At 40.8% G+C, this 21,074-nt stretch overlaps 1 protein-coding gene across 3 annotated transcripts in view; it reads left to right on the top strand.

Annotated features, from left to right (window-relative positions):
* Nucleotides 1-21,074, top strand: part of IGF2BP3 (insulin like growth factor 2 mRNA binding protein 3) — a 151,701-nt gene extending 130,627 nt beyond the window's left edge. For 2 of the 3 annotated variants that reach the window (XM_021689681.1, XM_021689680.1), the window contains 5 exons: nt 12,979-13,098; nt 16,640-16,714; nt 19,429-19,560; nt 20,243-20,356; nt 20,631-21,074. In XM_021689681.1, coding sequence (XP_021545356.1) covers nt 12,979-13,098; nt 16,640-16,714; nt 19,429-19,560; nt 20,243-20,356; nt 20,631-20,729 — 540 coding nt within the window. In that variant the 3' untranslated portion in view covers nt 20,730-21,074. The remainder of the gene's footprint in view (nt 1-12,978; nt 13,099-16,639; nt 16,715-19,428; nt 19,561-20,242; nt 20,357-20,630) is intronic. The other variant, XM_021689679.1, reaches the window with a different exon arrangement.

Below are 21,074 nucleotides of genomic sequence, written 5' to 3'. Positions count from 1 at the left end.
TTCACACATGGACATTTCTCTAAATTGGTGTAGGAGGTAGCACTCAAAACAATGCTAAGAAAGAAGACAAATGTATCATCTATCTAGTTGGAATGGTTGATAAAGTATGGTTATATTGCATGTGTTTGCTGTAGATGAGTGTGTTCTTGCGATTTTTCTGTAGATTTAAACCTGCTAACTTTATCTCTGCAAATTAGTCTTAGACCTCAAAGAATATGTCAGGAATTATCCAGAGAACTACTCCTGTAATCTACCCTTTTCTCCAGAATGGAATAAATCTTTGTTTTTGTGGATTTCAAAAATATGTGCTCGCAATTGCCTTTCCTCTTAGAAATACATAGGTATGTAATCCTGTCTTGGAAATTTGGTATATATTTTTACAAACATTGTAATTAAAGGTAATTATTAATGGGAGCTTTGTACTATTTTTAACTTAGTTTCCTCAAGGACTTCACCTTGATGTTAACCACAATATCGTCATCACTCTTAAGAAGCTTGGCACACGGGCATCTGGGTGGCTCAGTCAGTTAAGTGTCTGCTTTCGGCTCAGGTCATGATCCTGGGGTCCTGGGATCCTGGGATCGAGCTTCCTGCTCAGCGGGGAGCCTCCTTCTCCCTCTCCCTCTGCCTGCCACTCCCCCTGCTTGTGTGCGTGCTTGCTCCGTGCGCTCTCTCTCTCTGTCAAATAAATAAAATCCAAAAGAAGAAAGAAAGAAACTTGGCACAGTACTATTATTTGATATGCAGTCTGTACTTAAATCTCATAGTTACCCCAATAATGTTCTATTATATAGCTGTGTTTTCAGTAAGGAATCCAGTTAAGGATTATACATTGCAGTTGTCATGTCTCTCTAGTCCCCTCTTTCTTTTTTTTTAGCAGGAGTCCATCCTATGTGGTGTCACCTACTGCCTACCCCCCCCCCCCCACTTGTTTTTTTATTTAGGGCATTGAAAAATCCAGGCTAGTGGTTAGAATGCCGCCTAATTTGGCTTTGAGTAACTGCTTGTACATGATTAGGCTCAGGGTTGTACCTTTTTGGGGGACAGGAATACCTTCTCTGTGTCCCATGGGGAAGCAGATGATGTCATGTGTTTCATTGTTGGCCATGTTGTTTGATCATAAAATTAATGTCTGTCTGATTTCTGCACTGTAAAGGTCTTTCCTATCTGTGATTAAGATGTAATCAGTAGTACTTTGAGAATATGTGTCTTGCTCCCCAACATTCTTTCCCCCAGTGGGTTTAATATCCATTGCTGACATTTGCCCAATCTTACATTACTATTTTTATGTCCGTCGTCTTTTACATTTATTAGTTGGCAATGTTCTGTAAAGATAGCTTTCTCTACTTTCTGCTTTACGAGGAAAGATGTTTTTTTGTTCTTTACATTAGAATTACCCCAGACCTTTTGTGTTAGAGTCCATCCCCAAGGGCAGGAACTGGGAGTGAGACTCAGGTATTACTACTTTGGAAAGCTCTCTGGCTGACTCCAGTGTGGAGGTAGCCAAGGTTAACAACAGCTGCTCTGTTTAACTGGTTAAGGACCTGTGCCTCTCCTTGGACTTACATGAATCAAAATCTCAGTGGGAGCAGATGGAAGCTCAGAAATTTGTGATTTTGTAAAGGTCATCAGGAGTTTTTCGTTACCCATTCATTGCCAAACTGCTGTTCTGCAAGTAATGTTTACTGTTCTATGGAAGGTGGACTTAAATGTTGGAAAAAATATCAAGGGCAATGCACAGTAGACAATATTTGGGATAAGCATGAATGCATACCACTTAGGTATGTCACTCTTTCTACCTTGTATGGTGCTTTATTTTAAAGTGTGGGCAAGGGGCGCCTGGGTGACTCAAATGTCCAACTCTTGATTTGGGCTCAGATCATCACCTCAGGGGCATGAGATCAAGCCCCACATCCGGCTCCATGCTGGGCATGGAGCCTGCTTAAGTTTCTCTCCTTAGGCCTCCCTGCCTCACCCCACTTGCACTCTCTCTTTCTCTTAAAAAAAAAAAAAAAAAAAGGTGTGGCCAAAAACTTGCCCCCTTTTCTCTGGATCACCTGTTCTTACAACCTACAAATATCAGGCCAAAAACATCTATGAGATGCTGCCATATGTCTGTTTTCATGCCTCTAAATATATTTTGGCATGCTATGTGTATCAGGTTTAGGTTTGGCTCTGTGTTACAGGAAAATAAATTGGTTTAAGTGCGTTTTCCTTCTTCATCAGAAGAGGTGAAGGGTAGACCATCCAAGGCTGGTAGTGGTTGTGCTGCATCATCTAGGACAGGTGCTCCTATTGGCTTAGTTAGCGTGCTGCCTCCCAGATTAGGATGACTGCTCAAGCTCCAGCCATTGAGTCTGATTCCAGCCAGCAAGGATGAAGGATAAAAAATCAAGAGCCACCTCATATAAGGACACTGACAATAGCTTTTTACACTTCCACGCGTTGGTCATGTTTGCCAGAACATAACATCGGTTACATCTACCTGCAAGAGAAGCTGGGAAACCGTGTCTGTAACTGAAGAGATGAATAAATCTGTCCCACTGGATTTAGTAATATTACCTGCAAAAGGAATCTCGCAGAGCCTGGGAGGGTGCAGGTGAGCTTTTAAGTTCTCTCAAAAACAAAAGCAAACAAAAACCACGCAAAAAAAAAAAAAAAAACCCCAGAATAATCTAAATTGATTCTGGAGGAGAAAATTCGATCTTTCAGATTCCACTCCTACAGATCATTTTCACATCGAAACAAAGGGAAAGCACTATTTTCAGAGAATGTATTGTGTTTCTGGATACTAGGTAGAGTGAACTATACTTCCAAATAGCTGTGAGGTAATTTCCTGATTTACTGTGTTAAGGGAACGATTCTTTGACAAGTTTTGTTTTAGTATAGAACTTCTTGGTGGGGAAGTACTTAATTTGGAATAGCTTTGCCTTCACTGTATATTATTAGATTCGGTTCTTTGTCTAAACTCAGATCACTAATACTGTTAAGTCTTACCTAATGGTCACCACTTTTTGAAACACAAACTTGTTTTTTAAAGGTAATAATTAAATTTACCAATTTAATTATACCAAGCTTTATCAATTTTTTTCTTACCATGTCTTTTTACATTCCTTTTTTTCCCTTTGGCTTCACTTTTCTTCTTGCTGAAGAACCTAGTATTGTAGGTCTGTGAGGGTCTGTGATGACATTTATTTAAAAACTGGGTTGGAGGAATAAAGGTTGGCAGGTGTCTGCTCTCAGCACGTGAGGTTACTCTTCCACCGCAGCCTGGCACCCACAGCTGCTGATGAGAAGCTTGCTGGTCCTTAGAAGCTCTCACAGGGAAGTCGGTTACTTATTGAGGTTGACTCTTTAATCCTTGATGCCCTGTAGGTTAGCAGTGGATCTCTTTTACTTTAAGTGTATATTGCCTGGTAAGAAGTAGGTTTTGATGACTCAATGTTTCAAAGACTCTGACTCTCTTTTTATGTATTGCTTCCTCTCTCTCTCAGAGTTGTTTCATTTTTCTACTCCTGTTTTCTCACTGCTGCTTTGTAACATGAAAGGCGAATTGATGGACCTCGACTTTGGATTAATCCCTTGCTTCCGTTCTATTCCAGAACTTTGCTCACCCTCCCACCCCTCCACCCCCCCACAATGTATTCTAACTGGAACCTGCCAGGTGGATTTTTTCCTAATAGAGCCAGAGTTGGTTCTTCCAACAGACAAAAAGTCTCTAGTTCCTGCCTAGCAGCTGGCTCAGGCAGTACTTAATTGGCAAACTTTGAGTTTAGAAATGACAAGAAATGCTCCTTTCAAAAACGCTCAGACAGTAGGGAAGAGGCAATTGGCAGCTCCTGAACACAGCAAGAGCTGAAGTTGGCATAGCACAGAACAGCATCCATAGCTGAATGTTATTTCCTGACGTTCGGGTTGGCAGAAGTTAGCTCAAGTGCTGTTGTCTTCATAATTTTGATAACGTCTTTGGAATCTTCCCAGAAGTCTCCAGAACAATAGTGTGATCTTACAATTGCAAACTTACTGTTTATCAAAGAGGCAAGAAAGATGAACATTTTCTTAGGTTTTTAGCTAGTTCAAGGTGCTCTTTAAGAAAAAATATTTTATGACTTGAAAGGGATTTTTGAATCTGTTCTCTTAGCCTTACTTCTTAGGATTTCTTATTGTAGGTACAGCTCTTTTGTCAGTTAAAAAAAAAATTCAAAGTAAATAACTTACTGTATACACTTAGTAGCTCTAGGAGGCCTTGGTTTTACTTAGCTATGGGGAGAAACTTTCTGTGCCCTTTTTTTTTTTTTTTTTTTTTAAGTTTTCAATATTCTGTTCAGGTCATGGAGTTGAGTAAACTTAATTTCAGTTCCAGACTCAAATCCATTAAAACAAAATAAACAAACCAAAACAAAAAAAAAACCCCAGGAGTATCTGTTGTACAAACCAAAGGGAAACACTGGCATCCTTCCAGGTTCCTGAAGGCTGGTCTTGATGGCTGGCAGGCAGGTCTCCATGCCTTTGTGATGTCTTCGATTCTGTTCCCCACAAAGTACATACACTTAACCTTACTGTTTGCTCATTCTTGTATCTCCTCATGATAGAGGATTAGGAATTACTCATTGGCAGACTTCACCAGTTATGCAAACTTTCAGTTGAGCAGCTTTGTTCTTATGTTATTTCAAGCTATAACATAGAGTTTGCCAAGAAGTCCAAAGGAAGTTTTGCCGATAGGCATCTGGCAGAAATCCATTGGGAAGCAGCTTGGGTCATGTGACCATCCCTCACCTCTGAAGATTTAGGAAGAAGGGTTCAGGATAATGCAGCGGAACATTAACCTAAATGCAGAGAATGTGTAACAAGAAAGGGTAATGCTAATGAGTTTTTTCAAGCTTCATCTCAGAGACTTAAAGTCACAGGTGCAAGGGGCTTATCATAACCCATTGTTCTGGCTTCTTAGTTTTGTAAAGAATCATCTCCGTATCCAAATCCTGGAAACATGGCTTACTATGCAGAACTCTGGACAACAGTAATTTGTACCACAGAGCCAGTTTTGTTTTAAGATTTTATTTATTTGACAGAGAGAGACACAGCGAGAGAGGGAACACAAGCAGGGGGAGTGGGAGAGGGAGAAGCAGGCTTCCCGCCGAGCAGGGAGCCCGAGGCGGGGCTCGATCCTGGGACCCTGGGATCATGACCTGAACCGAAGGCAGATGCTTAACTGATTGAACCACCCGGGCGCCCCCCACAGAGCCAGTTTAATGATTGTCAAATAGGATAATTATGTGAGCTGCCTTATATTCCCAGAGGAAAAGTTCCTTTAAAAGGGGGTGGGGGGATGGGTTAGCCCGGTGATGGGTATTAAGGAGGGCACACATACTGCATGGAGCACTGGGTGTTATACGCAAACAATGAATCATGGAACACTACGTCACAAACTTAACGATGTGATGTATGGTGATTAACATAAGAAAAGAAAAGGAAGTTATAGTTGGGGAGGTGCTCGGTGGGTATGGAGTTGGCGTGAAGGGAGTTGGGTGCTGTTCAGAAATGTCTTCCTCAAGCCTGACTTCTGATGAGTCAACTTTTTATTAAGGTGCTGTTGCCAGGAGTGCACATCACTGCCCATCCGTGTGGGGCAGCACCTCTTGGTACGTTTAGTTTGCTGCTTTCTGATACTGCTTTTTCTATTTGACAGGCTTTGTTGTTCCTGTTTTCATCCCAGCACAGAACATTTTGCTGTCTGTATGCGGATTCTTTGTCTTCACTTTAAAATTTGGTCCCTTCGGCCCTTCTCTACTGACCACCCCTCCTTTTCCAAAGCCTCACACAACTTTTCAGTTTGTTCTTAGTCTTCGTATTGGATGTGTTCACTCCTACTTGATTCCCACTCCCGAAAAGCAACGAAAAAAAGCGCTGATGGCCTTTCATCGCTGTGTTAGAAAGATTATTTGGCTTTCGTTCAGCTTTTGTGGCGATAGCATAGCTTTGAGCTTTTCTCCTAGCAGAGTAGTCTTCAGTATCTTCGAGGCTAGGACACATGCCCACTCTGTGCTTGTGAGGCTCTGCAGCTTTCGCTCCAAGGACGCCTGTTAACATCGATCCTCTGAAGACAGAGCGAAGTTGCTCTCTGGGATCAGTCCCGGGAAAAGTGTTTTTTACTAAGCAAATGGATAGTTTTTCTCTTCCAGGCATACTCAATTATGCAGCTGATTTTCTTTTTTAAAATTAGCTGCTAGGAAGCTTAGTGCCAAATGTATACAAGAACAGCATTCCTGGCTTCATCTTTTATATTCGGGTCCCTATGCTCTTATTTCTTCGCCTCCTTTGTTTTACTTCTAGATTATGTGTATTTTCTGAGCAGCTCAAAATCTTTCTGGAACAGGCCCAGAAAACAAATAATTACACAGTCATGGCAAAATACAATGGGGCAGATCTGGGCGAGTTACACATTGGGTTTAGTCTGATCATTAAAAAGGTCTTTATCGCTGTCAGGCCAAAAACAAAAGTATATTATTCAGAAGAACATGGTATAGATGTTCTCAGTGAGATAAAATACTTAGATCCTATCTTTACATTAATCCTAACTAATTTTTTTTTTAATGTATCAGTTTTGCTATAAAGACCAGAATGACAAATTAATATTAACATTAAGCACCATTTATGGTCAGTGTCCTCATTAATTCAGTTATTAAAATAAGAAAGGCCTTAAACTGTCCCCTGGAATAAATGGTACTTGGTCATTACAGAACACACTGACAGGCTGTGAAGTACGGTGCTTTGCACACAGAGGCACTATTCTTAGGACTGGGAAATACTAAAAGAATGAACTAATGTTACTTGTTCAGTGTTCTTCACTGGTGAATAGCAACAGAAGTGATTTGGCCAAGCTGTGCAGGACAGGCCCCTGTCACAGATATCCACAGTTCAGAGTTTAGTGGGAAGGCAAACCCTCTTCTGGTATATTTGTTCTAAGAGTGCTTATATGGAGATCAGGCAGGCTCCATGTAGCTGACCGCTGTATTAAGACCTACAGTGTGTTATGACGTCCTGGGAAACACCAGGAATACTAAGTTGTAAAGAAAGTAGTACAGCTATTTATACATATGCCGAAGAAATAGAATCCAATGATTTTCCTCAGTAATATTTCCTGGAGTTGAATTTGGGGTTAACTCTTAACAGGAAATGGGAGGTACGTGTGGGTTACAGGTCAAGGAAGAGACTTAGAAAGAAGAGCACGGTTCAGATGATTTTCATTTGTAGAAAACACGGCCTGGGGTCTCGAATCTGATGTTGCTTTCTGTTTCATAAGTGTGAAAGGCGTGGTTCAAAATAAGATGATTTCCCCCTTTCTTGAATATATATTTGTTGACCATAAAATAAATGTATTAGTATGAGAATTTGGAAATAACCTGTCAGTTTTATTTTATTTTATTTTATTTTTAAAGATTTTATTTATTTATTTGACAGAGACAGAGACAGCGAGAGCAGGAACACAAGCAGGGGGAGTGGGAGAGGGAGAAGCAGGCTTCCCGCTGAGCCGGGAGCCTGATGTGGGACTCGATCCCAGGACCCCGGGATCATGACCCGAGCCGAAGGCAGTCGCTTAACCAACTGAGCCACCCAGGCGCCCAACCTGTCAGTTTTAAATGCTAATGCTCCGATCCAGCATTTCTATTACATAAAATCTTAGAAGTATTTGTATAGGGGCACAAGATTTATGTTTAGAGATTTGATTGCAGTGTTAGAGAAATTAGTGAAAAAATGGAAACCGAACTTTCTGTAGATCTTGAAAATAGTACCTTCAGATACAACAAAATAACTGTCAGGTAAAGATGAAGGAATTGTGAATTTCTTTCTTACACTTTTCTGTGATGTGGTTATTTTATTCTCAAGTGGAAACAAACACTGAGACTCTTAAGTTATAAAGTACCTTAAACACTCATAAGATGGGTGTGTGCTGATGAGACAACAAACCTGTTGCTGTCGGATCCTTGTGCTGTTGGAGCTTCATTTTTTTGTGTGTGTGTGATTTCAATTAAACTATTAAAGTTTTTGTAAATTTTTTTGAGGTATAATTGACATAGAACATTGGTGTCAGGGGTACACATAATGATTTGATATTTGTATATATTGCAAAACGATCACAGTAAGTCAACATCCATAGCCTAGTGGTTTTTTTCCTTGTTGATAAGAACTTTTAAGATCTCTTTTAGCAACCTCCCAATATGCAGTATAGTATTAACTGTAGTCATCAAGCTGTACATTACATTCCCATGACTTATTATATAGCTGGAAGTTTGTGCCTTTTGACCCCCTTTACATCATTCTTAACCTTTAGTTATCCCTTTTCTTCAAAATAGAGAATTTTTTTTAAAGTAGGTGGCTCCACGCCCAACGTGGAACTTGAACTCACAACCCTGAGATCAAGACCTGAGATTGAGTTGGATGCTCTACCGACTGAGCCACCCAGGTGCCCCCCAAATAAAGAATTTTTTTTTTTAATATTTATTTATTTGAGAGAGACAGAGATAGAGAGAGCTCGAGCAGGAAGGAGGGGGAGAAGCAGACACCCTGCGGAGCAGGGAGCCCGATGCGGGGCTCGATCCCAGGACCCTGGGATCATGACCTGAGCCGAAGGCAGAGGCTTAACCATCTGAGCCACCCAGGCGCCCCCAAAGAATTTTTAATGGACTATCTCTGATGCCATTTTTTGGACATTGATAATTAAAGGCTTAAGCTTTTGCCAGCTACACATAGGAAATTTCTTTTGACTCAGGAAGTCATACCAAGGTAGAGAGAAGAGTGGTACCACCAGGGAAGGCAGCACCTCCTCAGCTGAGAGTTCTCTTGGGCTACTGCGTGTGTTTTTGTTGTTTGTTTGTTTTGAGAGCTCCAGTGGGGTAGGGGGAGAGGAAGAGGGACAAGCAAACTCCATGCTGAGCAGAGAACCCCACGTGGGACTTGATCCCAAGACTCTGAGATCATGATCTGAGCTGAAGTCAGTCGCTTAACTGACTGAACCACCCAGGCGCCCCTGGGCTGTTCTTAAGAGTCACTTCTGCAGCTCTGTATTACAAAGCATATCTATAGCTGTTGGAAACACAGTTAATGTCCTTTTTTTCTTCTTAAATAAACATGGCTTGAGAGAGAAGTCTATGTTTGAATGCTGGCTGCAACACTAATCAATATATGACCATGTACAAGTCACTTAATCTCTTTTGCTCAGTTTTCTCATTTTTAAAATGGAAATGCTGTTAGTTTCTATTAGTTGTACGGGTTGTGAGGTGTAGATGAGGTGATGCACCTCACAGAGAAAACTCACAAACTGTCACCACACAGGACTCCTGTATACCCCTGCTCCCTGATCATAGTTACCTTCTTCTTAAACTTGAATTTTGACCTCAGCATGCTTTTTACCCATCTTCCACCATGCTAAACACAAAGTAGCACTCACATGTTCCATGAATGTCTTAACTGGGATTCCACCATTCTGTGTGGACAGAGTGGGAAACTTTTTGTATAACTTGATAATGATCAATTTTGAACGTTCAGAACCTTTGACTCAAGCAGTTTTACTTCTAAGAATCTATGTAGTAGAGGTATTTGTACAAGGGCACAGTTTTTTAAACAAAGATTTGATTGCAGCATTACATGAATTAGTTGAAAATTGCTAACTACACACACATAAACACACATGCACGGAGATGAGTCAGCAGTGGTGAAGTCTAGCTTGACGACTACCCTGTTTAATGGGATGAGTCAGGGCCATATGAATGAATGAATGAGATCCAAGCTGTATTGTTATGGTAAAAAAACAAATTAGAACATGTTATTTGGGGGTGCCTCAGTTGGTTAAGTGTCTGCTTTCGGCTCAGGTCATGATCCCGGGGTCCTTGGATCCAGCCCCGCAGCAGGCTCCATGCTCGGTGGAAAGCCTGCTTCTCCCTCTCCCACTCCCCCTGCTTGTGTTCTCTCTCTCTGTGTCTCTGTCAAATAAATAAAATCTAAAAAAAAAAACCACAGACATGTTATTTGTAGCATGTTCCCATTCATTGACTATTTTGGCTTATTAAATCCATTTCTCCCCTGTCCTTACCTAGTTTCCCACGTCTTCTTTTCCACAGGGTTTGGTCATTCTTCCTGAGCATTTTGCCTGGAAGAATTAGACTTATTTGGGGTTGGTGCTTTTTTTTTAAATTTTTTTAAATTCTTAAAAAGATTTTATTTATTCATTTGAGACACAGAGATAGAGAAAGCACAAGCAGGGAGAGAGGGAGAGGGAGAGGGAGAAGCAGGCTCCTTGCTGAGCCAGGAGCCCGATGTGGGGCTCGATCCCAGGACCCCGGGATCATGACCTGAGCTGAAGGCAGACGCTTAACCATCTGAGCCACCCAGGCGCCCAGTTGGTGCTTTCTTTAGGTAATTAGTTGATTATAGAAGTAACAGTTGTTTAGGTCAATGTAAATTTTTCCGATTTTTGGTAAATCCTACTAGACAGATTTTTGACATTTTCAGATTTATTGACATTATTGTATCTTTTTACCTTATATTTCCCCCTTTCTCATTTCAGTTTTTTTTTTTTTTTTTTTAAGATTTTATTTGACAGAGAGATAGCGAGAGCAGGAACACGGGGGAGTGGGAAAGGGAGAAGCAGGCTTCGCAGTGTGAGCAGGGAGCCTGATGTGGGGCTCTGTCCCAGGACCCTGGGATCATGACCTGAGCTGAAGGCAGACGCTTAACGACTGAGCCACCCAGGCGCCCCCATTTCAATTTCTTAACTGATACATAGACAAAAGGTTTTCCTTTAAAGAACCAGCCCAGCCTTTTTGTTATTTCCAGAGTTTCTGTTTACTAATTTAGTTTTTAAAAATCTTTGCTTCAGAGGAAGGAAACTATAAAGACTACTAAAAAAAATTCCTACCAAATAGTGTGAGTAAACTCTGTCCTGTGGTGAACGGCCTTCTGTTAAGTGCGTGTCGAGGGACAAATGGAATGGCTGATTCATCCATATGTGGGTTTCTTCTGTTGAGCAGCATCTCCCCATAGACCCGTGGTATGGAGTGCTCCATGCTCTCTGGGCTTAATAGGGAGAAGATGGAGCTGATAATGCCCCTGGTAATTTTTGTGTTGGCAGAGTGGTGGTCATTTGGTGGACCAACATTAGGTAGCCCAAAATTTGTTCCACATCCAGTAAAAATGAATGAGCCCAGTGCTCCTGTTTCCTTTGACTAAGATTTTCAGAAACTGCCTAAAATGATCATGTTCTAAAGATTTTCCTAGTTCCTGGGATGTTTGAAAGCCAAACTATTGACCTGTTTGTTCGAGACTTTATGAATTTAAGGAGGGTTTTGTAAATTAGAAATTAGACTGATGCTGTTTCATGGCTCTGTGTGAACATATTACAGTACTTGAGGGACAACTTGAGTACTTGGAAATGGAATTTATCGTATCCTCCATAACAGGAATTTAAGAAGGCTCAAGAGAGAATTCTGTGAAGTGTTTCTTACCAAGTAGTTAATGTGTACATTTCTTACTGCAATGTATCTTTTTTTTTTTTTTTAAGATTTTATTTATTTATTTAACAGAGACAGAGACAGCGAGAGCAGGAACACAAGCAGGGGGAGTGAGAGAGGGAGAAACAGGCTTCCTGCCAGGCAGGGTGCCTGATGTGGGACTCCATCCCAGGACCCTGGGATCATGACCTGAGCCGAAGGCAGACACTTAACGACTGAGCCACCCAGGCGCCCTGCAGTATATCTTCTAATATCTCTATAAATCTTAGTTGGTAGGTGAACTTTTTAAAAAAGTGCATATTAAGTTAGTATATTCAATTGTGGTTCATCTTAAAATATTTCTTGGCATATATGGGAAATCTGTACCTGCCTCTCAATTTTGCTGTGAACCTAAAGTTGCTCTTAAAAAAGTCTTAGAAAATAAAAAATATTTCCTGGAGTAAATTTCTTAGAATTGACTTATCCTGGAAAGTATGTTTTTCTTAATGTTGTTAGAAAGTAAGCAGGTATTGAGGCAACTGGATGGCTCAGTTAAGCGTCCCACTCTTGATTTCAGCTCAGGTCTTGATCTCAGGGTCTAAGTTTGGGCCCCATGGTGGGCTCCACAACTAGGCATGGAGTCTACTTAAAAAAAAAAAAGTAGGCAAGTATTAATATATGAACACGTGCACTGCTTCTGCATTTTAGAACCTGTAGCTCACCAGTAACATCACTGAATCTTGGATTAGCTTTTTTTTTTTTTGAACCCAGTCACTGTGTTCTCTTGAGTGTCTGTTAGCCCTACAAGAATGACTGTTTGAAGGGAAATGATTCAGGAAGGACATAGTTGGCTTGAAGTGGGAAGTTGAGAAGTGTATAGATAAAATCCATATTTGAAGAACCTTTGAGGAGTTAGCCTTAAAAATGTTTTCCAATTTGTCCATATGTTAAGTGGCAAAGGAAGGGCAGAGATGGGAGGAATAACGAACTATATGGGAAAAAATCTTAGGCATTTTGCCACTAAAGTGAGAGTTCTCTTCTAATCCTGTCCTATGTTTGGGTGTGGTTGTGTACTGAATGGTGGTAGTAAGGTTTTACACAATTCAGTCTATGTAACGAGCCTCAGGAGTTCTTCCCTTTGAGACTAGTTCATCGGGTATGTGTTTATGAAGCAAAACCTACACCGATAAAGTGTAGACTTGGTGTCCTTGGATGCAGTTGTGTTCAGTGATGTGTGGCCCAGAATTTCACTTGTCAAGAATCTAAACTTTATGACTCTGACTTACCTTTTAAATCTGTAAATCAGTGACATCCTAAAGTTGAAGAAAACTGTGTAGAGAAAAGTGACCTTTTAAATTCAGATGCTTTCAGGATGAATAGATGTTCTCAACTGCAGGTAAACTCTTACCACACTACCGTATGAGAATGCCCCACCCCTCTGCCAATGATAATAGCCTAATTTTACCAAATACACACATATGTCCTGTCTTTACAGCAGCAGTCAGAAACGGAGACTGTTCATCTGTTTATCCCAGCCCTATCTGTTGGCGCCATTATCGGCAAGCAGGGGCAGCACATCAAGCAGCTTTCTCGCTTTGCAGGAGCTTCTATTAAGGTACTGTTCTGCCAACCGTGGCTGTTAGTGCTTTAACGACAGTAGGTCACAGGAACACGAGGCATCCTGCCACTTAATAATCGAACTGAATGTGGCAGTCCATACTGCAGCTACATAGGGTGTAACAGAAAACCCTGAACAACAGCTTCAACAAAGTAAGTTGCCTTCTCAGAAAAAAGTAGTCTGGAGGTAAGCAGTCCAGCGCTGGTGTGGTAGTTTTGGCCCACTAAGTCCCTGGACCTAGGTTAGTTCTAGCTTATCTTCCCCAGGCATGGCCTTGGTCCCTCTTGGCCCCAAATGACAATATTCTATGCTCTCGGGGTGCCTGCGTGGCTCAGTCGTTAGGCGTCCGTCTGCCTTCGGCTCAGGTCATGATCTCAGGGTCCTGGGATCGAGTCCCACATCGGGCTCCCTGCTAGGCGGGGAGCCTGCTTCTCCCTCTCCCACTCGCCCCACTTGTGTTCCCTCTCTCACTGTGTCTCTGTCAAATAAATAAAATCTTTAAAAAAAAAAAATTCTGTGCTCTCACAAATCTGGGGTCCAGCCAGTTGGAGAACATGAAGAACCTTCCTCTTACAGAGATTTCTTACTACCACCATAAGATATTTTTATCTCCATTTCATTGCTAAGAAACTGCATCACAAGGCCAGACACAGCTGAAAGAGCAATAGGGAAATGTTAAGCTAAATATTTTATTATTACGGAAAGTGGGATAATAAGCATCAGAGGATAGTTAATGGTATCCACCAACTAGAGGATTGTGTGCTCTGAAGATTCTGTATTTTGATATGCTGAGAAACAATATGATAACAGAGATAGCTCACTGTGTTTTAAGGTATGCACAAACTGATAATGGCTTGATGCAGTGAAATTTTTCTTCAGGAAAATATCAGTCTAGTGGGGTGTTTTTTGTTGTTAATGTTTTATAAAAAACTTAAAATTTTTTTTGAAGACTTTTTAATTTTTATTTATTTGACAGAGAGAGAGACAGCGAGAGAGGGAACACAAACGGAGAGGGAGAGGCAGGCTTCCCACCAAGCAGGGAGCCCGACGCGGGGCTCGATCCCAGGACCCTGGGATCATGACCTGAGCCAAAGGCAGACGTTTAATGACTGAGCCACCCAGGCGCCCCTAAAATTTTTTTATTTAAAGGAATACGGTACTGGGGCGCCTGGGTGGCTCAGTCAGTTGAGCCTCTGACTCTTGATTTCGGCTCAGGTCATTATCTCAGGATCCTGGAATTGAGCCCCATGTAGGGTTCCAAGCTCAGTGGGGAGTCTGCCCCTCCCCTCTACATGTGCACTCTTTCATAATAAATAATGTCTAAAGAAAATCTTAAAAAAAAAATAGTACACAAAAAAGTTGGACTCAAATGTTTATAGCATCTTTATTTGCAGCTATCGCCCAAGGGGAAGCAGCACATGTTCAGCAAAGGGCAAACAGATAAACTGTGGTCCACCTATACAGAGGATATTAAGAACAAACTATTGATAGATACATGTTGGCTGGATCTCATGTTACATGCTAAGGGAAAGAAATCAGACCCAAAAGGTCGCATATTCTATGATCCAATTGTATGTAAAATCTGGAAAAAGCAGAACTATAGGGATAGAGAAAAAATTCAGTGGTTGCTAGGAACTGGAGGTGGAAGATAGGCTTGAATACAAAGAGAGATACCAGGAAGAATTGTGGAGAGTGACTGAACTATTTTTGATTGCGGTGGTGGTTATCTGCCTATGTATTTGTTACGAAAGAATGAATTTTACTGTATGTAAAGTAAATAGTTAATAAAAAAGCAAAACACAGAAATAGCCCTCATGCGCTCTCTTGTAGCAAAAGATAACAAAATACATGAACAGGAAATGCAGCCAAGATAAACAGGTAAAGGGAAAGAGAAGGTAAAAGACTGAGGGGTGAACCAACTTCACTGTGCTACAAGTTTCCTGATGGAGTTAAAAATAAGTCTTTGACACGTGCAAGAAGAACCTAGTAGATTGGCTTTGGAAAAACTGCATATTTAGGTATTCAGTGTTCTCTCTTTCAGGCTTTCGAGGTTTTACGATGAGGGTAAAATGTTTTGTTTCCAAGAAAGTCTGAAACATGCATAATCTGAAAGATGCACCACCATTCTTAACACTTTGCTAGACTTACATATAAATTTCATATATGTACTTAATAGGCATATATTTGGTATTTGCTAATTATTTGTGTTCACTTACTGGACATTTAGACTGTTCCTTACTCCGCACAAATAGTGCCGTGATGGACAGAGTTCTTTTAGCCAAAATGTTACATACAAACTTATTCTTTAAGGTAAGTCTATAAAAGTAGATTTGGTGAGTCGAAGGGCATGTGTTTTCAGGCTTTTCAGAGACTATAGCAATTTATACTCTTAACCTCCATGTATGAGTGCCCTTAGCCCCAGCCCTCCCCCCACCAGTATTGACAGATCTAGTCAGAAAGATAAAGAATGATATTTTTGTTCCAGGGGTTTCCTGTGAATAATTCTAAGAGCCTAGACTAAAGGGAAGTAATTATTTGCTTGTGTTATAGACTCAAAATTAGTGCCCAGCATAAAGTAGGAATAGTATTAGCGTGGCTGTAGGTGACAGAGGAAGAGAGAAAAGATGACTCCATTAAAAATAAAAACATTCTTTATTGTAAACGTGTGGGAAGAGATCTAGTAGACTACATTAGTAACTGACAGGGATCATAATGGTAGAATTTGGGGTAGTTTTTATCATTTTTTTGCTTCCTGTTCTTACATAATAATCATATATTTGGTAAATAGTAAGAATTTGCTTCTTATACACCATATGTCTAGCAGATTTTTTTCTTTTAAAACCACCAGCTGGGTCCCCAAATCCTGTGACTGCATAAGAATGCTGGTTTCCTCTCCCTTCAATAGCCTCTGCAACAGTTCCCCTGGCCCAGGCTTTTTGTGTGATTTCATATATTCTGCAAAAATAGAAAAGCCATTTACTTTCCTTCTGCCAAGTTAGTGCTAGTTTATTCCATGTTATTCTAACGAGCGTACTTCAGGGGAATTTACCAATAGTCTTAGATTTGTGAACATAGCAGTTTCTTGCACATACAGACCTGGGGTTCTGATGCATATGGGCCAAAGACCACACTTCGAGCACCATTGGTGTAATGATGAGGAACATGGGCAGTGGAGACAGATCCAGTTCTCCCTCCAGCTGGATTAGCTATGTGATCATGGATGGCCCAGGTAACTCAACTTCTTCAGCCTTGTTTCCCCTCTGTAAAGTACAGGTACCACCTCATTAGAACCCAGTGAGGATTAGCTCAGATTGCATGTGGACATTTACATCAGGGCAGGGCACAGTGTAAGTGCTCAGTTCATGGCAGGAGCCAGAAATAATGAACCCACATTAATCACTGCTGCTCTGTAGCTTTCTTCCAGAAGGCTTTCATTTTACATTTCAGTAAGTTGTGCCCAAATGTCAGGCTGGTGTGTGTTAACATTTCTGTCAGTGGCACCTGAACGTGTCATCCCCCCTTGATGTGTCTGTTACAGATTGCTCCAGCTGAAGCACCAGATGCTAAAGTGAGGATGGTGATTATCACCGGGCCACCAGAGGCTCAGTTCAAGGTATGTGTTCCAGAGTGTGTGCACATGTAACAAATGAATGGATTCAAAGAATGTTAATGCTTTCTTTTCAGGAACTCCATATCCTGGCTTCTCCCTTAATAAAACTTAGTAGGGCGCCTGGGTGGCTCAGTTGGTTAAGCGACTGCCTTCGGCTCAGGTCATGATCCTGGAGTCCCGGGATCGAGTCCCGCATCGGGCTCCCTGCTCGGCAGGGAGTCTGCTTCTCCCTCTGACCCTCCTCCCTCTCATGCTCTCTGTCTCTCATTCTCTCTCTCTCATATAAATAAATAAAATCTTAAAAAGATTTAAAAAAAATAAATAAATAAAACTCAGTAAAAACAATCTCCCAATGGAAAATCGTAAGGCTAAGAACAGAGTAGAAACATACCCAGAGTTACCCTTCAAAAAAAACAAACAAAAAACCAGACTTTGTTTCAATTTTGAGAGTTTTGTAATGGTTGCTGGGTTTACCTATCTCCCAAAGGAGAATTTACTCAGTGCCTTCTTACTATGCGAAGGTGAGACCTTTAAGACTGACATTTACAAACTGTCCAGTTATTATGCCGTGGAACGCTTGTTCCCCAGATTTCCCTCTTGTCCTTGAGAGGCCTTAACCTTGAATTAAAATGCCCCCCTTTCTCTTACCCTTGTATTAACTCTGAGCCCTTGTCCATAGTCTGACCACAAATCACTCTAATACTTCCAATTTTACAAGCAGAAATGGTAGGAACTCTTCTGGCATTTGTTCTGGTGTGAACCATTGTTTATATTTATTGGGGTTTGGGACCTTTGCAGCTGGAATGCCCTTCGTTGTATACTGAGAGTTGATGAGCAAAGACTGAACATCCAGGCTGCCCGTTCAAATCCCAGCTCTATCATTTATCTGCTGTGTGACCTTGGGCAAATTACTTAACCTTTCTCTGGCTACTCAGCTGTAAAATGAGGATTAGAACACCCACAAGGTTGAAACAAGGTTATAAGGTATAAAGAATATATAAAGTGCTTAGAATATTCCTTGCCACATAGGAAGCACAATATAAATAAGCTGGTAGTGGTGTTCAGCAGACTCGGGGTGAATCAGACTGACTGCCAAATTCTCAAGCACATACTTTCAAGTACATGATTTCTCCCATAAAACTTAGTACAAGTGTTGTAAAAATAACTACTGCATTCGAATTTAACTACTTTATCCCAAACCCGTGTCTTATTCTTAGCACCTGTGTAACAGGACAACTCTTGAACCTTACGTTCCCTTAGCTCTAAAACGTGGCTAGTAATAGTGCCTACTTCTCCCCAATTCCCCCCCCTATTAAAATATCACTGTCATAGATCTCTCTTTTCTATGGGCCATTTTTCAGTAAAAATCCAAAGCTTTTTTCATTTCATTTACAGGAAGAACAGGAAACAAAAGGAGGTGCTTTGAGATGTGGGTGCAGTTGGCTAGGCTCTAACTCAGGTGAAGAAATTTAGTCTCACACCAGCCTTCTGGTCCAGGCAGTTGAAATCCTAACTCAGAAATGTTGCAAACTGTTTCCTATCCCAAACCTACAGGATTAGTCACTTTTAGTTTGAAATCTTAAAAGATAAACATAGACATCAATTACTGTGTTTCTTCTTGGTGCTGATCTCTTTTTTATAAATGGAACTATCTTATAATTCCTATAATTGTATGCTGGGAAACTCGGTTTGTTTCCCTGTATCCTTCAATGCCCATGTGGTATGGTATAGTCATCTTAAATGGAATATTTAAGAAAAGCTGTAATGCTTAAATATTTATGTGATCAGTGATAATTACAAGTGAATTATTTTAGAGATCTAAGGAGTGGTAAACCTCCTATCCCATATTTTTTCTGATGAATTCGAGAGCTTTTGTTTTGGAAGAGAGATGTATATCCCTATGTCCTTTGACTGTGTTAATACCTAGATCTGTGGCCTGAGACTTTGAAAATGAATGGAATCTAGGGTACCAAGATGGATTTTGTTTTTTCTGTAACCCCCTCTAATGAGCTTATTTCTGCACCAATGAAAATGTAAAATGTGTTGGGGACTTTCGTTTTTATGATACCCTGGTAACTTGTCAGATTAAACCAACTCTGACTTCTTTATCCTTTGGTACATACTAGAGCAAATTAATGGCTGTACATAATAGAAGTTTAAGTATAATGTCTCATTGTATGCAGTAGGTATCAGGATGTGTTGACTGTAAGTATCATAAGTGTGTGTCAATCTGATTTTGTCGCTTTATTAAAAGTAGAAGCCACTCGGCTAAGATGAAGAAACCCTTCAGTAGAAAATATCCTTTCAGCAGGTGTGAGCCTGCCACAGCTGCCTCTGCAGTTCTTCCCCGTCTCTTAGCCTCAAGAAAAACGCAATTACTTTCTTGCTGAAAGCAGGAAAGATTTTACCTTTTACAATCTGAGGGCAAATGGCCATTTGCCCACAAAAAGGATTCATTTTTAGTTAGGCCGAGTACTAATTGGCTTTAATTCTTTCTGTTCAAAGAACAGATCGTATTCTTCGGTCAGTCATTCAGTTGCCACCTCTGTGGTGCCTGGTTGTTACTGTGAACCTTCCTAACTTTGCCTCTTAAGCCATCTGCAACAGTCTGTCCCCTGCAGATGTCCCTACCAAGAGCCATTCCAGTGGATTTGGGCCATCTCTGAAGTTAATGGACCTTCATGAATGACACTGATAGACTATGTTCTCATCTGTAGGCTCAGGGAAGAATTTATGGAAAAATTAAAGAAGAAAACTTTGTTAGTCCTAAAGAAGAGGTGAAACTTGAAGCTCATATCAGAGTGCCGTCCTTTGCTGCTGGCAGAGTTATTGGAAAAGGAGGCAAAACGGCAAGTACTTCAGCAAAACCTGTGCAGTGGTATGAAAGGGAAAGCGTTGAAAGGTACTTAGGAGTTCCAAGTCCCTGAATTTGGGCTAACTTGTAAAAAGCAGGATCATCTGGGCCAAGGTTTGGAGAAGACTGCCTTTCGTTCTTCCTGTTGGTGTCAGCACTAGTCGAAGTAATGTCTTGCTTCGAGCCCACTTTGTGTGGGAGGACTCTCATGTACAAGGGGCATTTAGCATTTTTGGTTGACGTAACTTCAGCTTTTGATTTTTGCACACTTGATGGAAAGAAAACTTCTTAAAATGTCATCTACCTTTATAACCTACCTCTGTAACAAAAAAGCAAATGGTTGCCAGTTTCTCTTTAGCACATATAACTTCTAAGGTGTTTTCAAAGCTATTTATAATTTTGAAGTAATCGAGTGCATCCACTTTGGAATCAGACTTTCAGGGATTCAGTCTCATTCTGCCATTCACTTGTGTAATGGGTCAAATCAATTTTTTTGGCTAAGTCTTAGTTTACTATCATCTTGAAATGGGCACAGTACTGATAACCTGATAGAATTATCGGTGGTTTAGATGAAATTTGTAAAGCCACAGTTTAGTGTTTGGCACATAGTAAGTGCTCAGCAAATGGTAATTTTTTTAAAACCTCAATTTAACATGATCTGTGTTTATCTTGTTCAGGTGAATGAGCTCCAGAATTTGTCAAGTGCAGAAGTAGTTGTCCCTCGTGACCAGACACCTGATGAGAATGACCAAGTGGTTGTGAAAATAACTGGTCACTTCTATGCTTGCCAGGCAAGTGGGCTCTAATGTGATAAGCAAGCTCTTTTGCTGCTTTCCCAAATGGAAGCAATTCTCCTGTGGGTGTGCCCCCACCCCATATAAATCTTCAACGTTGTTTGGTGCTTAACACACTTAATCCCTTTTTAGCAGGTAATTTCAGACTACTAGGAAACTAAACTAGTATGTATCTTTAACCTTCAAATCTGGAGTTGTTAAAATGGAAGAGTAAAATCACTTTTAGTAACCGTTGATTAGGTAGAAATTTCAAATCTCTCTCCTTTTGCAGGTTGCCCAGAGAAAAATTCAGGAAATTTTGACTCAGGTAAAACAGCACCAACAGCAGAAAGCTCTGCAAAGTGGACCACCTCAGTCAAGACGGAAGTAAAGGCTCAGGAAACAGCCCACCACAGAGGCAGATGCCAAACCAAAGACAGATTGCTTAACCAACAGACGGGCGCTGAACCCCTAATATCCAGAATTACATGCACAAGTTTTTACCTAGCCAGTTGTTTCTGAGGACCAGGCAACTTTTGAACTCCTGTCTCTGTGAGAATGTATACTTTATGCTCTCTGAAATGTATGACACCCAGCTTTAAAAAAATAAATAAGTGGGGGGAGGGAGGGAAAGAGAGGAGCTCTGCACTTCCCTTTTGTTGTATTCTCGGTGTAACAAATATTCTAATTTTTCTTAATATACCCCCCTAATGCCAGAAATCGGCTAAATTCATAA

The sequence above is a fragment of the Neomonachus schauinslandi genome, chromosome 12, assembly GCF_002201575.2.
Source record: "Neomonachus schauinslandi chromosome 12, ASM220157v2, whole genome shotgun sequence".
NCBI lineage: Eukaryota > Metazoa > Chordata > Mammalia > Carnivora > Phocidae > Neomonachus > Neomonachus schauinslandi.
Note: the sequence above shows the minus strand (reverse complement) of the source record. Positions and strands in the feature narration are given on the sequence as shown.